This window comes from Megascapheus bottae, chromosome 19, assembly GCF_031878675.1.
Source record: "Megascapheus bottae isolate mThoBot1 chromosome 19, mThoBot2.hap1, whole genome shotgun sequence".
In the NCBI taxonomy this organism is placed as follows: Eukaryota; Metazoa; Chordata; class Mammalia; order Rodentia; family Geomyidae; genus Megascapheus; species Megascapheus bottae.
Genome location: NC_143527.1, coordinates 5170873 through 5197359, shown reverse-complemented (window position 1 = coordinate 5197359; position 26487 = coordinate 5170873). Strand labels below are relative to the sequence as shown.

The window sequence follows — 26487 nt, the reverse complement described above, 5'->3', positions numbered from 1 at the left end:
TGAATGATTGAAAGCATATGCAAAGGTGACAGAGAGGGAGGGAGGGAGGAAAGGAAGAAGGAGGGAGGAAAAGAGGGAGGGAGGAAAGGAAGGAGGGAGAAAAAGGAGATGGTGAGAATAAAATAAAATGTCTATTGCTGGTTAAAATGAATTCTGTCTGAAGAATAAAAAAGCCACCCACAGGCAAACCCAGCCTGTCTGTATTATCTTCTCTGTAAGCCTCTCTATGTTTGCACTTCCATATATAGAAAAAGTCTTTTTTTCTCGCTCTCATACAAGAGTAGACTGAGGTTTTCATCTGCTTGATTTCTACACAATTCAGGTCTTCGTTGTAGCAAAGGAGACAAGGAATACAAATGACTGCAGACTCTTCCAAGGAGATTGCTCAGAGGAGGCCCTGAAGGTCAGCCTCATTGGCCTCAAGGTCACTGCTTTTGTGCCCATGTCTGAAAATGACTAAAGAAATAGGACTTGGATCTGGCACACTGGCACATTCTCAAGTTCCTGCTGAGTTCCAATGGATCCATGACAGAGCAGGCTCTGGTCTAGCACTGCCTTGTTAACGCTGGGACACGTTAGGGTCAAAAACACTGTCACCTCCTCTGGATAAGTAAATAGAACTGAGATGATTGGAGTTGTAGAACTGAACTGGATAAGCTGCTCCGTGTGTGTGTGTGTGTGTGTGTGTGTGTGTGTGTGTGTGTGTGTGTGTGTGTGTGTTAAATTTCAGGAATACCACGGATCTAAAAACAAACATTTTTATTGTTACAAGTACATCTTCGCTAGATGGATTAGCAAGATAAATACTGAAACCTAAAGTTTAGTAATCATTAACATACCTAAATTCTACCATTAAAAATATTGCTAACCTCTATTTGAAATTGGATAGGGAAGGGGGGACATCAAGAGAAGCGGGGGAGGGTGGGAGGGAAATGGGGGCCATGTCATCAGAAAGGGTATCAATGTTTGTGAAGTCATGCACCTTCTATCTGGTGAATATAATGTAACCCTTCTATTAATCACAATAAAAATATATGAAAAAAATAAATAAAGTGACACTCAATACTGAAAAAAAAAATATTGTTAACCTGGATGCTGGTGGCTCACACCTGTAATCTTAGCTCCTCAAGGGGCTGAGATCTCAGGATCTTGGCTCAGGCAGGAAAGACTATGAGACTTATATCCAACGAACTATCAAAAAGCTGAAAGTGGAACTGTGACTCAAGTGGCAGCATGTAGGGAAAAAGAGAAGGAAGAGCACCCAGGCCTTGAGTTCAAGCCCCAATACAGGCACACAAAAAAAGAAAAAGAAAAGAAAGTACGAATATTGTGAAACAACAGTCACAGTAAATGAACCGATTCCACAAATGAAAGACCCTCCACTTGAGATCACGGGACACTTACTCTCAGGGTCATGCACCGTCAGCCTCACCACGTAGGTTTCCTGGTCTCCCGTGCTGGCCTCCACCAGACAGCAGTAAATGGCAGATTCCGCCACAGAGATGCTGGGAATGAAGAGAAGGCTCACCCTGCTCCGCTGCCGGCAGGTAGCCCACACTTGTTTATAGTACTTGGAGGCAGAGGTTCTCTCTTCCAACAAGTTGCAAGATGTTAAGACGTCTACCTGATGAGGCTGGATCTTTTTCCAGGTGACTTTTTTCACCGGCCCCTTCGTTCGAAACTGGTAGGTGAGTGTGATATTCTGTCCAGTTTCTGAGTCTAGGTCGGAGATGGTCTCATTCAGTAATGCAATGCTCTCAAAATGATCTGAAGGAAGAAGCACATGATTAGAAACAGGCGTTCTAGTGCCTGGACACAGAGGGACAATCTCCTCAGAAACCTTTATCGGAATGGCTGCTGGTGTAAGCTGACACAGGGGTAAGTTTAAATGTGACTTTTATCTTGCAGTTTTTTGAAAGAGAAAAGAATTTTTGAAACGATAGTGGGCAAATAAAAAAAAAGAGGATATGAAATTTCACACATAGCTAGCCTGTGTCTTTACATTAACCAAATAATGAAAAACATAACCAAACTCTGTTTCCTTTGAATTTTACAAGATCAACCAGCTCATGATTCATGTCTGACTTCCAGTAGCAAGTTTTCACGTTGTAGTAGCAAGATTTTTAAAGATTATCTTTGCATCATTGCACAAAGGAGGTGCCATCTAACAGAACCCATTTTGCCCAGTGTCACCCCTTCAGTATGCGCACCCCTCTTCTACCTAATTCCATAGTATATACAATGAATTTTTGACTGCATTTTCCCTTCCACCTTCTCTTTTTTAATCTACCTCTCTCTCCTTGTCATGACTCCCTGTAAGTACCTATTTCCTGGGCTGATTTTCTTGGGCTTCAACTTTGATTTTCTAAGAAATTACATTATTTGAGTTCTCTCTAGAGTCTATAATATTTCAGTTAATACATTTGTAACCACCAAGATTTTTCTCACTTAAAAGATTTTATATCTTTTCATATAAAACTGGTATAAATTTATTGAATTGGTGGAAGAGTTCACAAAAATTCACAAACTGTATTTTGGAAAGGCACCCTCTAGACAAAAACTTTCTGACACATTACATCTTAATGAGAAACACAAAACTGAAGCTCAAGTGGCAAAGACCAACAATTAAGATTCTTACTGGTCATAAAAAGAAAATGGCGAGTCATTTTTCATTGCATATATACACAAAGTCATCTTTTCAGATATACATGATTGTCTTAGGCCGGCAAACATCCATAAATTCCTGATGCTAAAATATTTTGGAGCTCCAGCAGAAGTATTTAATGTTCATCATCAGACATCAAACTCAACAGCTCTACTGTGCGCTGAGGCCCAGGTGATCCCGGTGCCATTTCTAAAAACCTGCAAAGTTAAACAAGTTTTCAAGTCATGACAGAGGTGATTGATTCTCTGGATCTCTCACCAGGACGGAGCAGATACTTCTAGACCTCAGACAGCTTGACAGATTAGTGTTTGAAAATTCTCGTTTAAAATTTTGCTCCACATTAATCTCTAATAAAAATGAGTAGTCTGAAGCCAGGTGCTGGTGGCTCACACCTGTAATCCTAGCTGCTCAGGAGGCTAAGATCTGAGGACTGAGGTTCAAAGCCAGCCCAAGAAGAAAAGTCCCAATGAGACTCCTATCTCCAATTAATCACTCAAGGAACTGTGGCTCAAAGTGGTAGAGTTGCTAGCTTTATGCAAAAGATCTGAGACAGTGTCTAGGCCCAGAGTTCAAACTCCATGACCAAAAAGAAAAATACAAGTAAGTTTGAAATACAAGAAGGGGTTCCATTGATCAAGGTGCACTGTACTAATAAACAGACATGTTGAATTGATACCCTTTTCCCCAACTACTTAAAGATAGTGGGTGTTTGTTTGAACAGCAATCTTCACTTAAGTTTTTTTAATGAAAGTTGTATATAAGATTACTTCATTCCTGCATCTTCTCAATTGTTTCTTCCTTGTATTTGCTCTTTTCCTTTTCCTTTCCTACTTGGCCCAGAATTTGGCTTTCCGTTCCAGGATCTTTTTGTGGTCCTTGTCCGGTGTTAGCCTGGTGATAACCACCTTGCTGGGGTGATGCCTGCATGGACAGTGGTGCCTTTGGCCTTTTCCCGCTGTCCCCATCCAATGAAGATGACATATGTCTTCCTGTAAACCTCAACTACTCTGCCAATCTGCTGACCTTTCTAGTGCCCTCGTATAACCTGCACCTCATCATCCTTTCAGATGGGCAGAGATGGCACGTGGTACTTCTGTCTCAGCTCTTTGGAAAGAGGGGAAGACATAATCTTCCTGTGAATAGGAGAAGGTGCATTGAAATGCCTTTTCCAGTTCTTGCTTTGGTCAGAAGTGATAAAGGGATTGAATCTCATTTTGGTCACTCCTGCATCAGTGATGGCCAGAAAGGGGAAGAGAACTGCAGGCCCCTTCGTGTTCTGTCTGTTTGTTTTTGGTCAGTCATGGGGCTTGAACTCTGGGCCTGGGCTCTGTCCCTGAGCTCTTCAGCTCCAGGCTATGGCCCTACCTCTGGAGCCACAGCCCCACTTCTCGTTTTCTAGAGGTTAATTGGAGATGAAAGTCTCATGGTCTTTAGTGCCCACGCTGGCTTTGAACCGAGATCCTCAGATGTCAGTCTCCTGAGCAGCAAGAATGACAGGCGTGAGCGACCACACCTAGCTTAAAGATAGTTTTTAAAATAAGATTTGTTTTCTATGTTAAACAAGAACTCCAGGTCTGTAGTAGCCAAATAGCAAATAGTTCTGATGTCAAAATCTTATTGTAAAGAAATGCCACAACTGTCTAGTTTCTCAGTCTGTGGCCATAAAAGTATTCACAGGCGGTAACAATTCACCCACTACCAGCTCACAAAACTATCTCTCATCTCTAAATTATCACTCAGAATAAGAAAAATGGGGAAAATAATGACCAGACAAGTCATAGTCACAAGGAAATAAAAAGCAAATTAAGATGGGCAAGGGAAAGGGACAGAAAATGAAGAAATGAGGGACAATTTGGAAAAAAAAAACAGGTAAATCACACACACACACACACACACACACACACACACACACTGTGTTGGGCAGCTGGAAGATTGTTAAAGAAATGACAATTGTGTATGCAAGCCATAATCAAAAGAAATGGGGATGGCTTCTGCAAGTGCCCCTGGACCTTCTCGGCAGGTGTTGGGGCGCCCTGGGCGCTGTTCCAGGGCTCATCTCCAGGCTTGACCTCATACCCCGTTCTCCTCTCTGGATGGTTCCTCCTCAAGCCGCAGGAACTTCATCTTGACCCACTGCCCTCTCCCACTCCTGCTTTTCTTGTCTCCAGACCTGGGAAAGGACACATCCCCACTGCCTTTGTCACTTTGTTACTTCAGTCCTAAGACAGGGTCAGCATTTAGGGTGCTGTGGGCCTCAAAAGTCCCGGTGCAAAGTAATAAGCCTTCCCAGCCATCTCTACAACCCCACCCCCCCCATGCAATGTCATGTTGTGTCCTTCCTTTAAAGTGCAGATAAGAAGTAAAGGAAGCAAACAAGAAAAAGTGAGTTAAAAGATTGCTTGACTGCAAGGTACAGATAATGCTGGAAGGATGAGAGCTACAGTCGAGATAAAATGCGACCTGACAGAGCCCCGGTGACGGCCTGCCATGAGGTCATTTGTCTGAATGAATGAAAGGTAAGAGAACTGGGGAACAGGGCTGAGTAGCAAAGCAGGGACTTGGCCCAGAAAACACAAAGGCCTGCAGGCATTGCATCATGCAATGCACCTGAGCAGACCCCCAGATCAGACCGCAGGCCTGTGTGCTGCCCGGAGACGGTGAAGGACACCAGAGATCCCAGAGCAGCGCTCAGTTCACACTGGGCCAATGGTCCCGACAGCGTCAGAGAGCTGCCCACACTGAAGAGGCCAGGAGCCTCACCTGCAATTTTTTTTTGTTTAAAAAAAATAGCCTTCAGTGTCCGCACCATAGTGAAACGAAAACTATGCTCTTTACTGAAGTCAGTGCCATTTAATTAGCCAAAATGCACAAAAAGTCTAATTTTGGAGCCATTCTGACTTAGCTTCATTCCATCAGTCTCCAAGGCCAGGGTTGTCTCCTGGGTCTTTCCACATGCCACACCCACAGCAATCTCATTTTCTCTTCTTACTTTATAACTGTGCACAACAAATACTGCTGTACTTGCAACCTATAAACCACTGTGGTTTCTACTGCGGGGGGAGGGGAGGAATTTATCTTGCTTTACTCAATTATACCAAGTTCCTTGGGGGCGCAAAAATAATTCTGAAATATTTGTTCTCTGTTTATTACTCCACTGTGACCCAGCAGTTACAAAGTAATTAGACCTGAATTGCATTTATTTCAATCTTGCAGGGAAAATAAATAAATAAACTTCCATTAAGCCTTACACATACGTGGTGGCCAATAATACCTGGGTAAAAAACATGTATTTCATGTGTAGCTGTTAAATGCCATGCCGAGGAATCTGCAGAGCAAAAATAACAACTTCTAAATCAAACAGAAGAAAACTATGAGACACTTCTGGGAGTTTTCCTCCTGGGCTTTCAATGGAGTGGTTAGAGTAACTTTCTAAGTGAACCCTGCCCATCTGGCTCTTTTTCCTTCTAGTCTGTGGCTCAGCATCGCCTCCTACTGGACTCTTGCCTATGAACAGCATTCACGGTTCTGATCTCAGCACAGCAGTGTCTCTGCATCACAAACCTTGGTCCTTGGAGCCCTGCTCCCTGAGCTGCAGAGCTCACCTGTGAGAGTTCCTGGGAGAACGCCTCCTGCTTGTCCTAGCCCACATTAACTTTGTACCCCTCTGCTCCACTTTGGCACCTATATTCTATTTGTCACCTTTATCCCCATCGTAAGAAACCCTTAAGTGCTTAGGAAGGAGTAAACCTAACCACATCCAGTCTCATCACAATGCCAGGTACAGGGACTTGGTCAATGAATTTTGTGGGAAAATGGGTGAGAAACCATATCCCAAGATGACAACAGGTCATAACCTCAGTGGGGACATTGGGTCCTATGGGTTTACCTTCATTCCCTTTTGTCAGCGGAAGGAAACCCCAAAGCTGCCCCTGGTGGTGTGACATCTGCTTAACACCGGTCTGCATGGCAGGGTTTAGGACTTCAATACCTTTTCTACCAAGATCTCCAGGCTTTCTCTTAGCCCTCTGGGGAAAGTCAGGCTATCATGAAGCTAATTTAAAAAACAAAATCACCCTGACATTGAAAGCAACGTGAGTGTGGCTGGGATAGATGTGATCATCGGATCTTTCCAGAACGGCAAGTGGTCCTAGATAGACAAAAATCAGAAGAGTACGAAGGAAATAAAAAACGCCACATCCCTTCATCCAGATATAAATGTCAAGGAGTATGGATGTATGTAGTAGTAGCAGTATTATCGCTGATTCAATAATTTTATACATATGAAATAAGGGAATGAGTACAGTAATAAAACAAAAGGAAAGAACACATTTATTCAGCATTCAATTTGCACTCCATCTACGCTCGAAGAAATGTCTACAAATCAATCCTAACAAACAATCTCTTTCATAGACATAGCACACATATGAATATGGCTGCTAAGTACTAGTAGAAACACAGAATATTGGAAATAATGTTAATGGCAAGAAATATAAGATTGAGTGAATTATGATAAAGATACCAGCACCTCAATGTGGGAATGTTCATAAAATAATCCACAGAAAAAAAATAAATGATTGGGCTGGGAATGTAGCTTAGTGGTAGAGTGTTTGCCCAGCATGCACAAAACCCTGGGTTCAATTCCTCAGTATCACATACACAGAAAAATCCAGAAATGGTGCTGTGACTCAAGTGGCACAACACAAAAAGTGTCTAAGGACAGTGCCCAAGTCCTGAGATCAAGACTCTGGACTGGAAAATAAATAAATAAATAAATAAAAAGATTGTCTTGTGCTTAGCTGGGCACTAGTGGCTCACAAGGGTAATCCTAGCTACTCAGACGGCTGAGATCTGAGGACTGCAGCTCAAAGCCGGCCTACTCAAGAAAGTGTGTGAGACTCTTACCTCCAACTAACTACCAGAAAACTGGAAACTGTGGCTCAAAGTGGTAGAGCACTATCCTTGAGCAAAAGAGCTCAGGGACAGAACCTAGGCTCTTGGTTCAGTCCTACCACCAACAACCAAAACTGTGCACATGGATAAAAATTGAACATGAAATGAGGAATTTTAATCTCTCACCTCATCTGCTGTCCCTTGGTTATCTCATATTGTTACAGTATTTCACCTTGTTATCTGATATATTGTATATATGCATATTTGAAATCAGATAGGGAAGGGAGGAAACCAAGATGAGGGGCGGGGGTAGGAGGAGGGAAATGGGGACCAAGACAAGAGAAAGGGTATCAGTTTTGTGAAGTAATGCGCCTTCTATCTGGTGAATATAATGGAACCCTTCTATTAACCACAATAAAAATATATGAAAAAAAGAAATGAGGAATTTTATACATATATATATATATTTATGTGTAGCTATTAAATGGGTCTATGACTAGCAAGCTCTAGTGTGTGAAGAATGTTGCCCAAAGCCCAGAGAAACCAAAATCATCAGTGTCGTCATGAAGCAAGCGGTGATGACTTTCAAGATGACGCCCATGTGTATGCCTTGTTAAAGGAAGAGAAAAATAAAACTACATTTTTGGAAAGTGTCATATCTGGATTATGACCCAAAAAAATCCAGGACTAAGATTGTTACCTGGTTGTGGGGAGTTTCACCTTCTCCTCTTCAGTCAGAAACATGATCCATCCCAAGAGGCTGATAAGAATCTAACCTCTGTGTCAGATTATAGTAACACTCACACTTTCTTGAGTACTAGTTACCTGCTTGACACCCAGAAAGTGCCTTGCATTTCAACACTTAAAACAATCTAGTCAGCTACACATTCAGGCATCATGTCATAGACGACATCACTTAGGCCAGGGCAGCAGGACTAGAGCCAGTGTTTTCTGGCCTACTATGCTCTGTTAACAAGCACAACCCATGTCCACAATTCCAAGCCAGCAGTTGGAGGGAATGCAGGGGACAGAGCTGCACTAGCAGATGCTGTGGGCACCAATAGGCAGATGGCAAATAAGCCACCTGTGGAGCTTTCTGCCAGGCCTGCTGCCCCCAGCAGTGTCTTCCCTAGACCTGTCAGGTTCCCTGCCCTGGCCTCCCCCGGGACCTTTACAAAAACCTGCAGAGGAACGCTTCCTGTGGAGAATGTGGAGGCTCTGGTAGAAAGGAAAGGCCGTTTGGGAACGTTTGAGACACTGGATTAACAGAGCTTTGAAAACAAAACACAACTTTAATTGGGAAGGTAAATACTCCTAAAGGATTTGTTATTGTCACAGATCAGAGAGCTGATTATTTTGACATTTCCGTTTCCCAGTTTACTATTATAAGCAAATATTGATTTACAAAATAGATTCCAATATGACTTTCTCGTGCATGCACATAATGGACTTTATCCTCATGCCACTGCCCCCCAATTTCTCCTCCATTTCGGTCTTCTCCCCTTTCACTCAGAAATAGTATCCACCTTACTTTCATGTCCATTCTTCTACCATCCTAAATTCCACAAATGAAGGATGTTATTTTTCAGAACATGACCTACGGTTTCACCATTTCCCTGTGTCATTCTTCATGGCTGGACCCAACTCTATTGTGCATGCACATAGACCATCTTTCTTTTCTATCCAGTCACTGATGCAGCATCGTCGTGTTCTGTAAGTTAGCTATCATGGACCGCCAACAGCACATAACTGGTAAAGTCCCTTGGAGAAGCAACAGCTGCTTGGGAGTAGAGAGCACAGAGTCAAGGCTGCACACACACACTCTACACACACACACACACACACACACACACACACCACACACACACACACTGCGTAACAGTGAGCAATGGAACAGCCCAGGAAAAACAGAAGCAGTCTTAGGCAGGCCAAGAGAATGACAGACCTCCTCACAGGAGAAAAGGGGCTTGCCTCCTCTGTCATCTCTATTGCTCTTAAGGAACTTTCTGGAAACAAAATGACTTGAGAGAACTGCATTCCTTTCATTCGTGACATTTTCAAAATTTGAAAAATGGTTCTATTATAATCAAAAATGCTTATCACATTGTTTCAGAGCAACGACCTAAAATGTCTAGTATTACTCACAGTACTTTTCCATCCTAAAATTTGGCTGTATATATTTCATCAGAAAATGAGAAACATTGACATCCTGCCTTGCCACACCATCTTCCTTGGGATGTGTGCAAAATGGACCGGGATTTTTTTAGCCTGTTCCAGGAGTTCAGTGAAACCTCCTTCGATTGCTTCCAGTCAGCTACCACATTTGAGTGACACTGGCAATGTCAGAAAGAAGAGGGACGTAGTACCAGTAGAAAAGAGACTCACAATGGACTCCCTATTGCAATAAGTCCACTGTGTTCGTGGACCATGGGAGAAGTATTTCTTTTCAAATCTTGACTTGAACCTATGGCTACAATGCCTTGCAATGGCTCTGCAGGTTGCTAATTTTCTCACAAAGTGCTACAGAGTTCAGCATTTGTGTTGGGTCTTTTATAGATTGCTCTTTCAGAAAAGCATTTCTACTGGAAGAAATTGGAAGGGAAAAAAAATTAAAAGAAGACCCTGAGAGATCAGACTTTTGACTTTCTGCTAATTGAGAATGACTACCAAAACCATTTCAGGTGCATCCTGTTGTCACTCTGTTATTCCCAAGAAAATAAAACTGTTCAGGCTCTAAAGTAACTAGCACACAGTCAAATAAGAACTTTCTATATTCAAGAGTATGCTTTGAGTTCTGGACCGCACTTAACAACCCTCTGAGGAATTACAGTTAATAACACAAAACGGTCCTTACTCCTTTGAAAGAAAATTGGTGCAAGCAAAAGTTCGCAAAATTGTTTTGAATGATATTAGCACAATCTGGCTCTTCTAGGAATTCCCAGGTCTATTTTAAAGCCATGAAAGATCTCCCTTCGGCAAGTTAGTTAGGATTTCATCAGAAATTGCTCATTTTGGAACTAGCAGCACTAATCACTAGGGAATTTAGGGTAACTGAGTCACAGTTCATAGTTTGTGGTAGTTGTAAATGACAGTGAATACATTTACCACTCCATTTGCCTTCTCATACAAGTAGTACCTGAATATTTGCATATAAAATACATTCCGTCTTGCATGGATCACATTTCCTCTCAGATGTGGAAGCGAGATCTAAACTACCACTGGACATGGTAATTTATACAGGACTCTAGGCATTCACATACAGGAGGATACTCTCAGTGGATGAACGCAAGAGCACAATTTCTCTGAACATTTAACTACTATTTATCAAAACAAATTCTGAAAAGTGGATTTGTTGTCATTGGTAATAATGATGTTTGTTTTCCTTTTTGAGGCTTGCTTTTCTTTTTAGTGTTGTAAAAGGAGGGGTGCAGAAATGGAGGAAGGAACAATTGTAGCCATGATATTCAGGATACACTATGTGGAAAATGAACTAAGCAACATGTGCACAGGAATGGAAGAGGAAAACTGAAAAAGTCAAGGAAGAGGTGACACGGCCCCCCAAAAACTGTACTCATTACCTGACTCCATGACATGATAACCCCTCTGTATAACACCTTAATAATAGCAATAAAATCATATTACAATACATACCATCTTATCATAAATTGCTAGCCACTTATTTCCTATTTATATTATACTATACCTATTATATTATATTTTCCAATATGAGTTAAAAATAGTTAAAGATTTGCAAAAGTACTTACTGTGAAAGAGAATTACTGCCACTTGATTTACTTTACTAGTAGTAGCATACATAGAAATCTAAGAAAATGTGTAAACATTTTGCTGAATTATCAGAGTGCATGAATTTTTAATCTAATACAATGAGTACTGGGCTAATGTCACTAACCAAAAATCCTAAGTGCTTTTAATTGTGGTTCAATTCTCCACTTGTTGGAATTTGTGTAAGAACTACATTCAAATTACAAATACTAGAAGCAAAGATAAAATTTTCAAAGAAAAACACGATCCTCTTCCTGTTAGTTATTCAGAAAGAGCTCAGGCAAATGTGCCTCCTACAACTTGATATGGCTTGTTGCTACATGACATTTTAAGTGTCTAAATTAATTGAGATGGTTCCTTTTGAAATATTTAAACATAATGTTTGCCATCCTCTCTGGCTCTTTTGTCTCACTGCAAACTCTTTCTCTAAATTGGGAACGACTTCCATTTCACAGGCTCAGAGCACAACTTCCCTCCAAAGTCTGTAATTTAATTTCCACATACATAATTTTAAATATTTTAAAGTCATCATTTTACACTCTCCATTTTCTTCTACAATTGCCTTCAGTAATGGCCTCCTAACTCCATTATCTTGGAATTACATTTATCACATTTATAGGTTTGCCTTTTAAAAGCAAAACAAAACAGAAAGCCATAAAATTTGGGGATCTCAGTCTAATCACAGGATGTGCCCCAGCCAGTCGTAGCAATTACAAATATATCCTAATGTGCTTGGATCAAGGTGAAGTTTATCACAGCATGCAATTTCATTTCAAGGCATATTGGTATAGAGTAATAGGAGCACAAAGCTTCCTTTCAATTGTATTCAACAGCAAAAGTAATTTACTCATGGGCTGAAATAAGGCATCTAAGAGAGGCATATAAATAAATTACGAAGGGCTTAAACAACCAGAGAAAAGTCTTCAAGATGGCAATTCCTTTGTGAGGTGCCACAAACTAAAAATCCTTGCCTTACAGGGTGGAAGGAGGTTAGGTAGTCACCCAGGTAGCTTGAAAGCTATGTAAGAGAAATAAACTAAAGCCACTGCTCAAGAGTGGAATCTGGGGATGCTGTAGCCCTGGGGAATAATTTAATGTCACTTTTGCCCATCTTCCTATTTCCTCTTCTGCAATTGAGTGTGGGCCCTGAAAAAAAAAATGTCTTCTAAAATTTAAGTCTAAAGCTTAAAAAAAAAAATAGGCTGTCAGACTAACCTGTATGAAATAAAATGGTTTCCAGAAAGAACAGACTCAAGACATGTCATCTCAACAATAAACAGTGATGTGTTTGATTCACGGAGTATGGGAAAAGAATGTTTTCTTAATATTTATACAAGAATTGAACCAAGGACTAATATTTTCTGATGCGTCATTGGTCTACATCTTTTATGGTGAGTAAATGATTTATCAACCACAGTTTAAACCCACTAAGGGGAGGAAACATACGTTTTTGTCCTTTTGTAAGTAATAGAATGCCAGAGATTTCTATATGAAATACGTGTACCCCATGAATGTTCATTGCATTCGCCTCCATTTTGCTTCTGAGGAGAGGATGTCGAACAGAAATGAAAGGCTGGACAGTTTGTGATGTGGTGTGTTTTGGTGATCTCTGCATCCCCATGTGTCCAGTAAGAATCTAGCCTTCGCCTCTGTCCACCATCATCCCCTGTACGCACCCAGCATTCCTCACTCCCTCCTCACACTTGCCAGCCTACCTAGGGGTCCACGTGCTCACGTGGAGAGCCCCTTCTCACCCATCCTTGGGTGATGTTGACTGCAGACCAGCCCTGTCCTCTCTACCCACGTCCTCCTGGTTTCCATTCATTTCCAGATGCAGCCCCAGCAGTTTTTGTGAAATTTAGCCTAAAACTCCACGCAGTGATAGCCCATGGAACGTTAGTGACACACTGTAGACACCCCTGGGTACCCAGACGTGCAGCAGCACTGTTCACGAGAGCCAAGCTATGGATCAGCTGCCCAAAGACCAGGGAGTGGGTGAGTAAAACATGGTAAATATACACAATGGAGTACTCCTCAACATAAAGACGAATGAAATTATTTCATTGGGGGAAAAAAGCCAATAGAAAGCACCATCCTAAGCCAAATAAGCAGAGCTCAGAAAGACAATGATCACATTTCCACTCATATGCAGAATCAAGACCTAGAATTTAATAACACAATAGGATTGTAAAAGGGAGGCAGCAGTAGTAAGGAAAACAGGAATCATGAGGGTAATGCAGGTGAATATGTTTAAATACATTATGCATATGGATGAAGGAAGTTTGAAGTCCACTAAAATCACTGAAAGAGAAGGGAAGGAAGTTAAGAAAAAAAATATAAATGGCAAGAGTTTTATCCAAGCACAATTTGCAAACATTACAGTGGTTTCATTGTGAAACTTTATACAACTAATTTTGCTTAGAAAAATCATTGACAGTAGTCACAGTGAGAATCCACACCTGCAAGCACTATCATTAGTCCTCATGGAACCAGCCATGGCCTCTGCAACCTTGCCCCTAGCCTAATTCTCAGGGCCTCTAACAAGGGTCACACATTCCTACTCTACCCAGCTTTAGACATGGCTCCCCACAGCCACGTTTCCTTCCATCCCCCCACCTCTACCTCTGGCCTATGCAATCTGGAGAGTCCTGTTCCATTAAGCTCTTTCAGCCTCCTCCTCCTCAGATGTCACGATACACACACACACACACACACACACACACACACACACACACACACACACACACGGAGGTTGTTGAGGGACAAAAGTCTGTGAAAGAGAGACCAATCCTAGAATTCCCCCTCTAGCCGTGAATTCATTGCTTCTAGGTAGCAGGGAGAAGGCTGGTGAAGGAAGACTTGAGCATCTTAGATTCATCCTGAAGAAGCGTCACACTTACTAAGAGCCTTGACTGAGGGAGGTGCTCTGAGATGAGGTCCAGGGCCACCCCAGGATGAACTGACTGAAGGTCACACCCCACACGGCACCAGCCATTGTGTCATTAACACTCAGGGGAACTCATTGCAAACGTCTCAGCCCTTAAGGATCTAACATTAAATGATTCATGGTGAAGTATTTGTGGGCAATAACTGTGAGCAAACCCTACCTGGTCCCTGAAGAAACATACTACAAGAGATTGCAGGTATCGTACTGCAATTGCAAATTCGGTGTTAAAAGATTCAGTAAGAGTGTAACACATGAAAGAGACTGAGAGTATTTATGCCACTGGATTGCTATACACAAGGGACCCCTGAAACGCTTCATTGTTTTCATTCCCCATTAGTATCAGTTGCATCAAATACAGGAAATGCTCATGATAAACATCCAGCCATCACTTACTCAGTGGTGCACAAGGTGTAAAACGGGAGAAAAACAGAATTCACTCAGAAAATTTGCACTGTATAATTGGGGATGCGGATTGCAAGATTTTTAATTGGGCTGACTACAAAGGATATGTGTAATTTTCAAGATAAACACAAACATATTATACAAAACAAAAAATAATTATACTGCCAAGAAGAAAGCCCTGAGTATTTTGTGGAGTCTGTAAAGTCTTAGATAAAAACCTTCTGGAATAAATGAAAGAGCTAATGTTGAAGAGTTAAAGACTTAAGTTAGAAACACTGGGATTTAATAGAAACTGCAAACCATCTTTTCTACTATGTCAATAAAAACCTGAGACTCAGGCCACATTTCAAGGACATACTACAGAAAACAAATGCCAGCCTATCCAGGTCTATTACCAGAGAGGCCTGAAATGAGGCAAGCCAATAAAGGTGCAAAGCTAACAATATTTAAAAAAAAAAAGCAAATAAGAGCAGTGTTGAAGGAGAAATGTGGTAGCAAAAGCAAAATACAGCCTGAATATGGAGAGCAGGTCACAAAGAGGAAGCCAAGACTGGGGCTGGGACTGGGGGGGACTGAGGTCTAGACTGACAGGAACCCAACACAGGATTCTTGACATGTCTGACCACAAACTACAAAAGTTGCCTTTCCTTCTTTCTTTGTTTTATTGCATCTTCTCTGGCCTTAAAAAGAAATACTAATGCTATTTTTGTGGGAAGCCCTGTTATCATAGAATTGCAGAAATGCATAATTTTATCTCCACAAAATCCATAGGTCTAAACATTTAAGAGGATTTGTAGAAAACTGGTAAGAAAAGGCATAACCTTCATATCTGAAGGGATATGACACATCTGATTTGGGATAAAGGAAAATCAATAAAAATCAACGGAGGATTGAGTCCTCACACTTATAATCATAAAAAAAAGAACAGTGTTACCTTATGAAGTCAGGTTATCTAGATCTACCTTGCAACTGTGACCGAAGCCTGGGTTTTGTGCCGTGGAATCTATGCCTTGTGTTCTGCTGTTGAGCACCTAGACCCAACCCCAGGCTGCCCGTGCAGCAAAACAGAGCAGACAGCAGCATTAGAGTAGGAAAGACTGACAGGCTTCACATTATGTACATTTTATGATGAATCCTGTCCCTGAAGATCTGGACCGGGCTCGTGCTTGGCTGCTGGATTCATAGGAAGAAGAGGGTGAGGGTTTTCTTCAGCATTGTGGTTGGAATAGATGCATAGGTTATGCACTTGGGAGAACCACCATGATCAAATGACTATGGGCAGTTCTGACTAAAAAGGCAAGTCAAAATAGTTCACTGGAAATCTTGCATAGTTACAAGTGGAAACTATAATAAAATGCAAATACTCTGGTTTTTAAAAAAGCCTAAAAGGTATGGTTAGAGAGCTAAAAAAAAATCCCAAATGAAATTTCAATACTAAAAAATTTTTTTGAAAGTACAGGGAAAATATATGCTAACTGATGTTAAGGGCTAGTACTTAAAACAAAACTTCTTCTGGCTGAATGGCAGAGCCAAAGGGTGACAATCAAATGAAGGCATCCCACCAAAATAAAGTTAATTAATTCAACTGGGGAAAATGATAAAGCCCAGAGGCACAAACAAGTAACAAGGCCAAAGGACTGTTTGAGAAGTATCTAGCAAAAGATTGTAAGTAAATTCCAGAAAGTTTTGAACACATCAAGTTCAGAATAGGAGTGAGAACTTGAAAACTGCAAAAACAACAGAACATTTTCAGGGAATAAGGTTGGAGGGTCAAGAACTCTTAAAGGATAATGTGGTTTTGAGCCAAGAAAAATCAGGGAAAATGAGGTGTGGGAGACAGAAGCCAGGAATTTTGAGAAAAGTTCTTTTTACTAAGGAGTAACTAACTTGACTCAAAGCACACAGAAATGATTTTCTTTGCTTTAAGCTCTCACTAAGCTGCAACATAGGTGCATTTTTTAAAAGGAGAAGAATTGATTTTTTTTCTCTGAACTTCTAGAGTGAATACACTCTAGAAGCAGAACAAGAATAGTTTTTTCTTAAGACCTTTGCCAGGATGGGGAGAATATTAGAGAAAATGTCTCCTTTCAGTGCAAGAAGTGTTGATAAAGAAGATTATCTTAAGATAGAACAATTGTGTTGACGGGAGCACATGGCAGGACCTGTCTTTTGTGTCATATGTCACCAGAATTCATCCATAGGCCAACCTTAAAGTCTCCAGGTCCAAGTGACAGAATTGACATCGCAGAATAAAAGCAAAAATGGCTAAGGTTAACAAATATCCAAACCAATCCAACCAACAAACAAAGCACTCATTCCAAGGGGAATTTCAACTACATCCTCAGCCCGCTTTCATACCATAAGTACTCCTGAGCGCCAGAGCATTAATCACACCCATTAACATCTATGTCTGCACCCTTGTCTGTGTATATACCCTCTCTCCTTTGTTTTACTAAGCAACTCTATTGGTTTCTACTTCAATGTGCCCTAAACATTCTCTTCTGTGATAACATCACAGGCCTGAAAGCCAGGTAGAAGCTTTCTTTCTCCCTTTAGAAGTTCTCCTCCTTTGAGTTTCATTAGACAAACTGATCTCACCACAAGAAGGAAACTTCTTCTCAACTTTCTCTGCAGGTACTACCAGTTCACATTTGTGACACAATCCACACCTGCTATATGCAAAACGTCTTCATATATCAGAGCAATCATAGCTTTTCAATAGTCCTGCCCCAAAAGGGAGTTCTACATCAGACATGAAATGAAAAACAATGAGCCTCATTTGTCCACTAGAAAGGAGGAAGAAGATTCTGGTAATTAGTATATACCAAATATAAATTCGAATGAGGGTGCAGAAAGACCTTGCAAAGAAAAGGAATAACCAACTCACTCCCAAGAATTCCTACAGAGATAAGTGTCATGCCAAGGAGAGTCAAACCAATCACAAAAAGAATCAAATTTTACAATCTTCTCCACCTTTAATCACAGACACTCAGGGTCACAGTCCGTTCTTCAAACTGATTCCTTTTATCTCCCTTATCATCTCTCTCTCATTCATCTACTTTGTCAGTAGGTCCTGATTCTTTTTTTTTATTTCTTTCAACATGTACCCTGCTCGATCTCTCTTTCTCTCTCTCCCTCCCTCCCTCCCTCCCTCCCTCCCTCCCTCCCTCCCTCCCTCTCTCTCTCTCTCTCTCTCTCTCTCTCTCTCTCTCTCTCTCTCTCTCTCTCTCTCTCTCTCTCTCTCTCTCTCTCTCTCTCTCTCTCTCTCTCTCTCTCTCCCAATCACACCTCTCTAGAGTAGCATCTAGACACAATTCTCATTTTTTCCCATTTGTTGTTCTAAAATATTCTCCCAGCCTTCCTTATTCCAGCTCACACTTAAGCTAACTCTCCATAAGGGAATTCATCTGATATTCCCCTCCTGGTTCTTCTCTCAAAACTTTTCAGGAAATATGATATGCCACAAACATCCAGCACCAGTCAGGAAAATGCCTTCGCTTCACAGGAGTTGTGTGTGCAAACTTTCTCTCTCCATTTCATGGAAAGCAAGACAGCCAACAGAAGCCTCTAGGCAACCATCATCAACAAGTGGCACAGATGGCATCGCTTATTTCAGACTTCTGGAGGCTGGCAATCCGCACTTCAGGTCTAGCAGAGTTGATTTTCTTCAAGCGCCTCCCCCGCTTCAGCTTTCAGAACAGCTTCCCTGGCTCCTCTCAGTCCGATAATCACTTCTGAAAAGGACGTCAGCTTGAAGGCAGGCACTGGTGGCTTGCACCTGTAATCCTAGCTACTCGGGAAGCTGAGACCTGAGGATCGCAAGCCAGGCAAGAAAGTCCATGAGATTCTCATCTCCAAGAAACTACTCAGAAAAAGCCAGAAGTGATGCTGTGGCTCCAAATGGTAGAGCACTAGCTTTGAGCAAAAGAAGCTCCCTGAGTTCAAGCCCCAGGACTGGTGAAAAAGGAAAAGAATTAAAAATTCAATGCCAGTGGTTGTATGTTTGTCATAGTAAATGTCCCTTCCTTTAAAAGCCATTACCAGGATTTAATGAAAGAAGAAAGAAGTTACAAATCTCATGATATATAAATGATGAAAAATGACCAACTATGTTTCTGAAAAGATAGTAAGTGGATGGTGTGAGCATCTGATGCCAGGAACGAATGAAGCCGACAAAATGGTGCCTTTGTGGACATCAACTGCTATTGCCAAGCTCCGTCACTAAGATCATAATAGAATTGTTCAGGGGTCCTCAGATGAAAAATAGTGTATGCCCAACTGTCACACACTTTCTAAAGAAAAACCAATTTATCCTATGCCACCATACAGGAGAACTAGGAAGATGATCGAGAATGTTTTAGTCATTGGTTCCTTATATGTCATGAAGGAAATTACACTAATAGCATGTGTGGACACACACATGCACAAACACACCTTCACTCAGTTATTCTGAAATGCCTGCGTTGGTAGCTCATCCAACTTCCTTCAGCCTGCCAGGAAGAAACGGGTGTGTCCTTAGAAACTAGTCCACTACAGTGAGAAGGTTAGATGTTGGAACTATTCTGCTAGTTAGATGAAACATTTAAATACAGAACTTATGCCCCGATTTTGTTCTCATAGGCCGTCCTCTTCATTCTTTTCTATACAGTTCTATGATATCTCCATCCTTATGCACTCTCTCATACCAATAGTATATATGGGTCTTTCTCTCTGGGCAGTTGGTGTATCTGACTTTTAAAATGTGAAGTTAGCTAAATCGCTTAGGTCAGGGGAAGTTTTCTCACATTGAAATTTATTGGATTGTGGATAATTTCTCCAGGGGAAGGGACAACAGCACCATCAGCTGAGTTATTTAATTAAAACTATTCTAGAGTAAGTACAAAAGACATTGCCTGAGGAAGCCATTTTTGCATTGATCCCTGAAGGATTGACTTGATGCTCTTAAAATCCTTAACAGTTTCCTAATCTGTAATGTCTTCAAAAATAGTCTCCTACCATTTCTTGAAGGAAAAAAAAAACATTCTATTTGCAGTTTCCACTCCCTATAAAAACAATCCAAAAACAACCAACAGCAAAAAGCATAACCTAGAAATCAAGTCCTATTTTTGAATGGTTTTCATGGTTGTTGATGTCTCCTATGACCTGGGCAGGCACTGGCTCGGAGAAAATCAAGGGGAGCCTCTCCCCAAAACACCTGCAAGGAAAGTTGGAAGCTTTGCTTTTCCTTTGTCTTTCGGTGACTTATTTTCTTGTTTATATACACATTAACACCCCCCCCATTTGCTGGATACTGGTGGCTTATGCCTGTAGTCCTAAACTACTAAGTGGGCAGAGTTGGAGGACCACAGTTTGAAACCAGCCCAGGCAGAAAGGAGACTATTGTTTCCAATTAACCAGCAAAAAAAACCCAACTTTGAGTAGAAAAACCAGCAAGAATGGAGGCTTTGAGTGAAAGCCCTAGCATTGGGACACACACACACACACACACACACACACACACACACACACTTCCCTCATTATTATTTTATGAAAGGCAAACTGTAACTTTTATTTCCAGTGGACAGTGTGTCCTGTCCATGGGTAAACTCCTATAAGGTTTCTCTCAAGTGTACCAATATCTAGTGCTACCAATCCTCCAGAAATGTTTCCGAGGGAAAGTGCTACAGAACAATTCTCTCTCTATTGTTCAGCCTTTGATGGCAGGAATTTGAGAAGAAAGAAGAAAACCACCTGTGATGACCTAGAGAGGGATGGCGGGGGGAGTGCTCAGGCCTGAGTGGGCTGCACTTTTTCCACAGTGACCCCAAGAGCCCCAAAGATGGCGTCTGTCAGCTCTTACTCATGCACAAAACCACCTCCCCACCCTGGAGGAGCACCCACACAGCTCTGCAGAGGAAATGTGCTCCCATCGTGTGGTTGGCAAGTTCTTTGGGTGTTGGGGGATGAGCTGTTGTGGTAAAGACCGAAGGAAGAGGTGTTGAGTTGTCACAATCACTAAAAGTTAGAGGAAGAAATCTCCAGCCAGGCTAAGCACATGCTCAGGCAACAGGGAGAGGTGTCCCAAAGCTGTAAATTCCTTCTCTAGCAATTCAGCCATGTGTGCTTTCCCCACCCCATCACCTGCAATCAACCTGGAATTAAAAAAAAAAAAAACCTACCAAGTAAAAGTAGAATGGGTGTAAGTGAACAATGGTTCACACAAAGAACATAGCAAAACAAAAGAATTATCTGGAGTCCACTGACAAACAATTCCAAATTAGTAGTTGTCTTCTGGATTTTGCTGCTGGAGGAGAGAGAATGAGGGAGCGATAACATAAATCAAGATATACTGCACGCGTAAACTGACATGGCATGGAGATGAGCAGGGCCTTCAGAGTCCCTTCCACCCCCAGAGTTCTCAGCACTGCCATCCACCCTGGAGGTGACAAGATTAGGCGGTGAGCGGCAAGAGCCAGCAACAGCAACTCAGGGAATGATTAGGAGCTTGCTTACCCATGGTGCCCCGGCTGAGAATGCCTTGCCGGCAGGGAGTGGAATTCAAGGCCAGCTAAGAGTCAGTGCAGAAGACAGAGAGTTGCCCCAACGGTGAGAGAACCAGTCACTCTGCCTCGTGTGCTGCTCCTCTTCAACGGATGGCCCATCGGCCTCGCCTTGGTCCCTCCACTGCTTCCCTCCCTCCACTCCTCCTGTGTTTCCACACACATGCCTTTGCACACTTAACATGGCCGTCATTCAAGCTACGGCTTTACACTCCTGTTCCTACCCACAGCCTCAGAGTACGTCCTTTGCTGACCACCTTTTCCACGTGCACTGGGTGGCCCTGGACCTCCTTCGGCTTGATGGTCACAACGACGCCTAATCACAACTCATGCCCGAAACACACAGGTTTCCTCTCCTCTAAGCCAAACCAGACTCTGATTTCCACTGTTTTGTTTTGTTTTCAAATAAATAAAGCCATCCGTTTTCAATCCTTGCATCATAAACCATGGAACCATTCTTGAAGCTCCTCTTCCCTGACTTCTAGTCCAAATTCGAATGGAGATTTCATCCTGAACTTAGACATTCAGCTATAGACCACTTGCAAGTTTCAGTCAAAGGAGAGAAGGATTAAGGTCTGTAATGGGGCAGGGTTATGTATTGAAGGTCGCAGGAGGCAGGCCTGGCAGTGTCCCAGCAGAGCCCCTTTGTGCTCCTAGCCCTCAGGGAAACGTTGGTAACTTCATACCTAGTAGATACCCAGGAGATGCTGACTAGTAGGACATGTTACGTGAATCACGCATCTGAGGGGCATTTCTGTGAGCAGAAATTTACTTTCACTGTCTGTGGCCAGAGAATCGGGAAAGACAGTGTTTTTCCCCAGACCCTACTTCTGTCCTGAAACCTTACCTTTTACGTCATCTCAGCATCTTTTCCCACTAATCATGTAAAGCAGCCATTGCGATAACATTAAGCTGTTTAACATCAAGAAATGTATCTTCTGAAACTAGCACGTTAATTCTTTTTTTAAAAATTGTGTTTTACTGTTGGGGTAACGTGTAGAGGGGTTACGGTTACATTTGTCACGTAGCTAGCACATTAATTCTACACTGACGATACCATTGATTCAAAAGAAGGTCTTTGCCCAAGTCTAGGCTGAGCGTGTGAGGAGAGAAGAGGGAGGAAGGAGCTGCATGCCCATGGCTCCGCCTCTGAGCTTCAAGGGGCTCAGTGCCCAGGCTGGCATTTGACATCTGATTACAGCTCTACCCCCACAGGACACAAGTCCAAGGACACTGTGGGTCTAAGGCCTTGGAGAAAAACCCACAGACTTCATTTCTTTGGCGTCACCAAAATTGAGGCATTGTCGGCATTCAGATGAATGATGGTTAAAAAAAAATCACTGTTCCATACTGACAAGTAATAGAAGTCAGTACACACAGGACCACATGGCTCAGCTCCTTCACCCACTTCCCTTTCTTATGGTCGGAGGTAACAGAGTTTCTTGATTCCAAGAGTTACATTTCTCAATGCTAATCTGGCAATGAACTCCCTCAGTATAACATAGAGGGCATATTGTAATAATGCACAAAAGGAAATTTTAAGGTATATTTTGAAAATCAATTGGTGTTTAAACTGATTACCCTCAGATGAAAGAGGGGGAAATGCAGCCTTCCAAATCTCAAAACAGTAGAAGAATCCTCTCTGGCCTTTACTCAATAGGTTCTTCAAAATCTCACATGATAAAAACACAGGGACAACACGTGCCAACCGGTGTTACTCTTATCATCACACCAACATGGATTATTTCTCTGACTGCCCATACCACAGCTTACAACCAATCTCAAAATTGGGGCTTTCTTTCCTTAACTTGGGGAAGGGGGTAATAAATCTGGTGAACACAGCAGGAAACACTCAAAGGTATCAGAAGACACTTTCTGATTGGCTTTTTCAGAAGTGAGAGTCTTCTCTTGTCAAACTTGGCAAGACTGAAAGATGAAGTCAGCCTGCCTGGGACTCATGAATGGATCATGTGGAAGAACGGAAGCTAGAGCTGAATGGCTCTTTTAAGGAAGTGCTGCCACATGGCTGGGACAAAGCCATGAGAGTGAGGGGCTTCGCCTCTTACTTACCTGCTGATAACATCAATTCAGGTTAAACTCCTGTCACCAGGAAGGCAATACAAACGCAGGGCTCCCTCATACAGACATGTGAGGGGACAGCATCTTAGGAAGAATGAGGTGGATTCTTGGTGCACTGCTTTGAAAGAATGGCATCCTAGACTTTCAATAGGAAATTGGAAAACACCAGAAGAGGATAAAGCCCTCAGCAACTTGTAGATGGGCCTTCTACAGAACTAAATATGTTGTCTATAAAATAAAATAAACTATGTTATCTACGGAATTAAATATGGCAAGTGGAGGAAAGGAAAATAAAACTCTTCAGTGCTTTACCTGTCTTGACCACCTGGATGACCTTTTCCATACTCCCTCGTGGGAAAGTGTTTAAACGGCAGGTGTAGAAGCCAGTGTCCGCTTCGGAGGCATTATTAAAGTTCAGGGTTATAACATTGGGAGCCTCTGTTGAGTTTCTGATGAACACCCTGTTCGTATAGGGTTTCATTATTCCCAGACCCAAACTAGGGTTGAAAGTGGCAATATGCTCTTTCGTTTGGCCACTGTCCTTGAGCCATTCTACCTGGGTCAGTAACTCCGTGGGCGAGTATGCACATTCCAGGGTCAGCTTCTCAGTCAGTTTCACAGTTGTGTCCCACAGTGTCTCTCCAGAGAGAGCTGAAATCGACAACCACACCCAGAATCGGTTAGACCACAAACAAACAAAATTGCCAAGAGAGGACAGATACCACTGATATTATACTAAAGATGAAGGGATGCTGAGAACAGACATTCATTAACTTTTAATTTGCTAGAAAAAGTGAAGAAATTATCTAAAATGTTTAGGGTGTGTCACCCCTGACACCAAAAACGATATGCAATTGTAATAAAGATTGACATAAAGACTGTCTTTACCTTTGTGTACATGAAGAAGAGCCAAAAGGAAAGGAAGGGAGTCCATCCCGGGAACTGTTTAGGAGGCTGGTCTATAAAAAACATAAATAAACATTTGTATATGATGAAAGCCAGAACCCAGAACAGTGTGCTGCTTCCTTCCTTGCAGATATTATCAGCTGCAACTTCTCCTCTGAAGTGTGACACAGGAAAGACAAGCGCGCTTCTATCACAGCTCTGCTATCATGGAAGGCTGCAGGTGCTTCTCTTTCGGAGAAACAGCTTATTCTCAAGACTGCATTGTCTAAACCTTCATTCAGCAAGTCCACTTCTGTTCTAGGCAGTAAGGATACGATAACATACTCAAAACACAACACTTACGGGCTGGGAGTTTGGCCTAGTGGTTAAAGTGCTTGCCTAGCATGCATGAAGACCCGGGTTCGATTCCTCGGTACCACATACATAGAAAAAAGCCGGAAGTGGTGCTGAGGCTCAAGTGGTAGAGCTCTAGCCTTGAGAAAGTCCAAGAACAGTGCTCAGGCCCTGAGCTCAAGCCCAAGACTGGCAAAAAAAAAAAAAAACACAACACTTCCTTTCATGGAACTTCTATTCAAGTAGGAAGGCATAAAAACTAAAAGGAATTTTACATATGTGTATATATAATAAAGTATATAGTATATTATATAGACTATGTATTTATATTATATATGTTATATATTATATAGTCTATATAATATTGAATATCTATATTACAAAGGATATATAATATATTCTTTTATAATATTTTTATATTCTTTTCTATATTATATAATATATTAATATGATACTTATTTTTCCCTATTATATCATCTATAATATATGATGTATTATTACAAATATCATATATATTATATATCACATATCATTACAGAGTGACTATATATTCTGGATATAATGTATCATTTATATATGTATATACAATTCATCCTACATCTGTCTCTGAGATACATGTGTGTATGTGTGCGCATGATTTTGACCTTGACTCTCATATTTAGTTGCCAAGTAAAAATAAAGCATAAAAGTGCTAGTAAACATGTTGCAGATAGAAAGGTCCAGCTGAGGTTAAGGCAGAGACTGGAGAAGGGTTGATGTGGCACCCACAATCTCTCGCCTTCCTTCCAGTACTACCTGCATTTGCACTGGCAGAGAGAAACAGAGCACAGATGTCCTCCAGACACAAGAAACCATGGCAGCCAGGACTTACACAAATCTCCCATTAACTTCTGAGATAGTTTTCAACTTTGTATTTGGAAAGAACTATAGTGTTACGAGAAGTTACACACTAGACAGAAGCGTCTTGTGTTCTTCAACTCATTCCCCGAGGGGTTACACCCTGACCCAACCACAACACAACATCAAGGCAGGATGGGTTCTCAAGTTCATCACCGCTGCCTTCCTTCCCTTGTAAAACAATTCTCACTCTTCAGAGTTTGTATTTCTTCAGGTCTGGCTTTCTTCACTTTAATATGATTTTTTTCCAAGTCTTTTCGTGCCCTTACCAGTGGGGTGATGTCATTCTTACTGAAGGAAGCGCAGTCATTGTAACTTCTCTGTACATTATCTTTGCAATTAAAAAAAAGAATTTGTAAGGGACATTTAACATGTCAATATTAAAATCATACCTCTATATGAAAAAAGAATTTGTGAAGGATATTTAACTTGTCAATATGAAAATTACACCTCTATATAAAATGCTGATTGTACAGCATTTAGGCCCACTGATAAACTCAATAAAAATGGTAAGAGGTGGAGCACTGATGGCTCAGTCATAGCTACATGGGTGGTTGAAATCTAGAGTGTTGAGGTTCAAAGCCAACAGGAATTAAAGTCCAAGAGACTCCATCATCTGTTAACAAACAAAATGTCTAGCTGAAGGTGTAACTCAAGTAGTAAAGTGCCACCAGGGAGCAAACAAACTGAGCAAGCTTGAGTCCCAGAACTCAAGCCCCAGGACTGTTAGACAAGCAAACAAACTAACTACATAAATATGTAAAAATATATAAGTAAATATAAAATCTAGGAAAAGAAGGAATCATTAAAGGTGATTTGCCTAATGCTAACTCTGAATTTCCTGTGTGATTCAGTCCAAATAATTATAAATAAGCATCAACTACTCCATGTTCACATCTAATATGGCAACCTTTTCAGATGACATGAAATCCACAACGTAATGAGAACTAGAATTCAATTGTAGTGGGCACATATAATAATGTATCATGCTCTCTTATGCTTATGTAGTGCTCTATTTTCATAAACCTTTCATACCTATGATATTA

At 41.5% G+C, this 26487-nt stretch overlaps 1 protein-coding gene and 1 pseudogene across 4 annotated transcripts in view; both read right to left on the bottom strand.

The window, feature by feature from the left end:
- Cd226 (CD226 molecule) overlaps positions 1–26487 on the bottom strand; it is a 52441-nt gene that overhangs the window by 16166 nt on the left and 9788 nt on the right. For all 4 annotated transcript variants that reach the window (XM_090352972.1, XM_090352971.1, XM_090352974.1 and 1 more), the window contains exons 2-4: positions 24194–24264; positions 23618–23956; positions 1405–1767 (exon numbers count right to left, since the gene is read on the bottom strand). In XM_090352972.1, the coding sequence (XP_090209098.1) occupies positions 1405–1767; positions 23618–23956; positions 24194–24239 (748 nt within the window). In that variant the 5' untranslated portion in view covers positions 24240–24264. The remainder of the gene's footprint in view (positions 1–1404; positions 1768–23617; positions 23957–24193; positions 24265–26487) is intronic.
- Positions 3373–3878, bottom strand: LOC150049572 (large ribosomal subunit protein uL24 pseudogene; annotated as a pseudogene).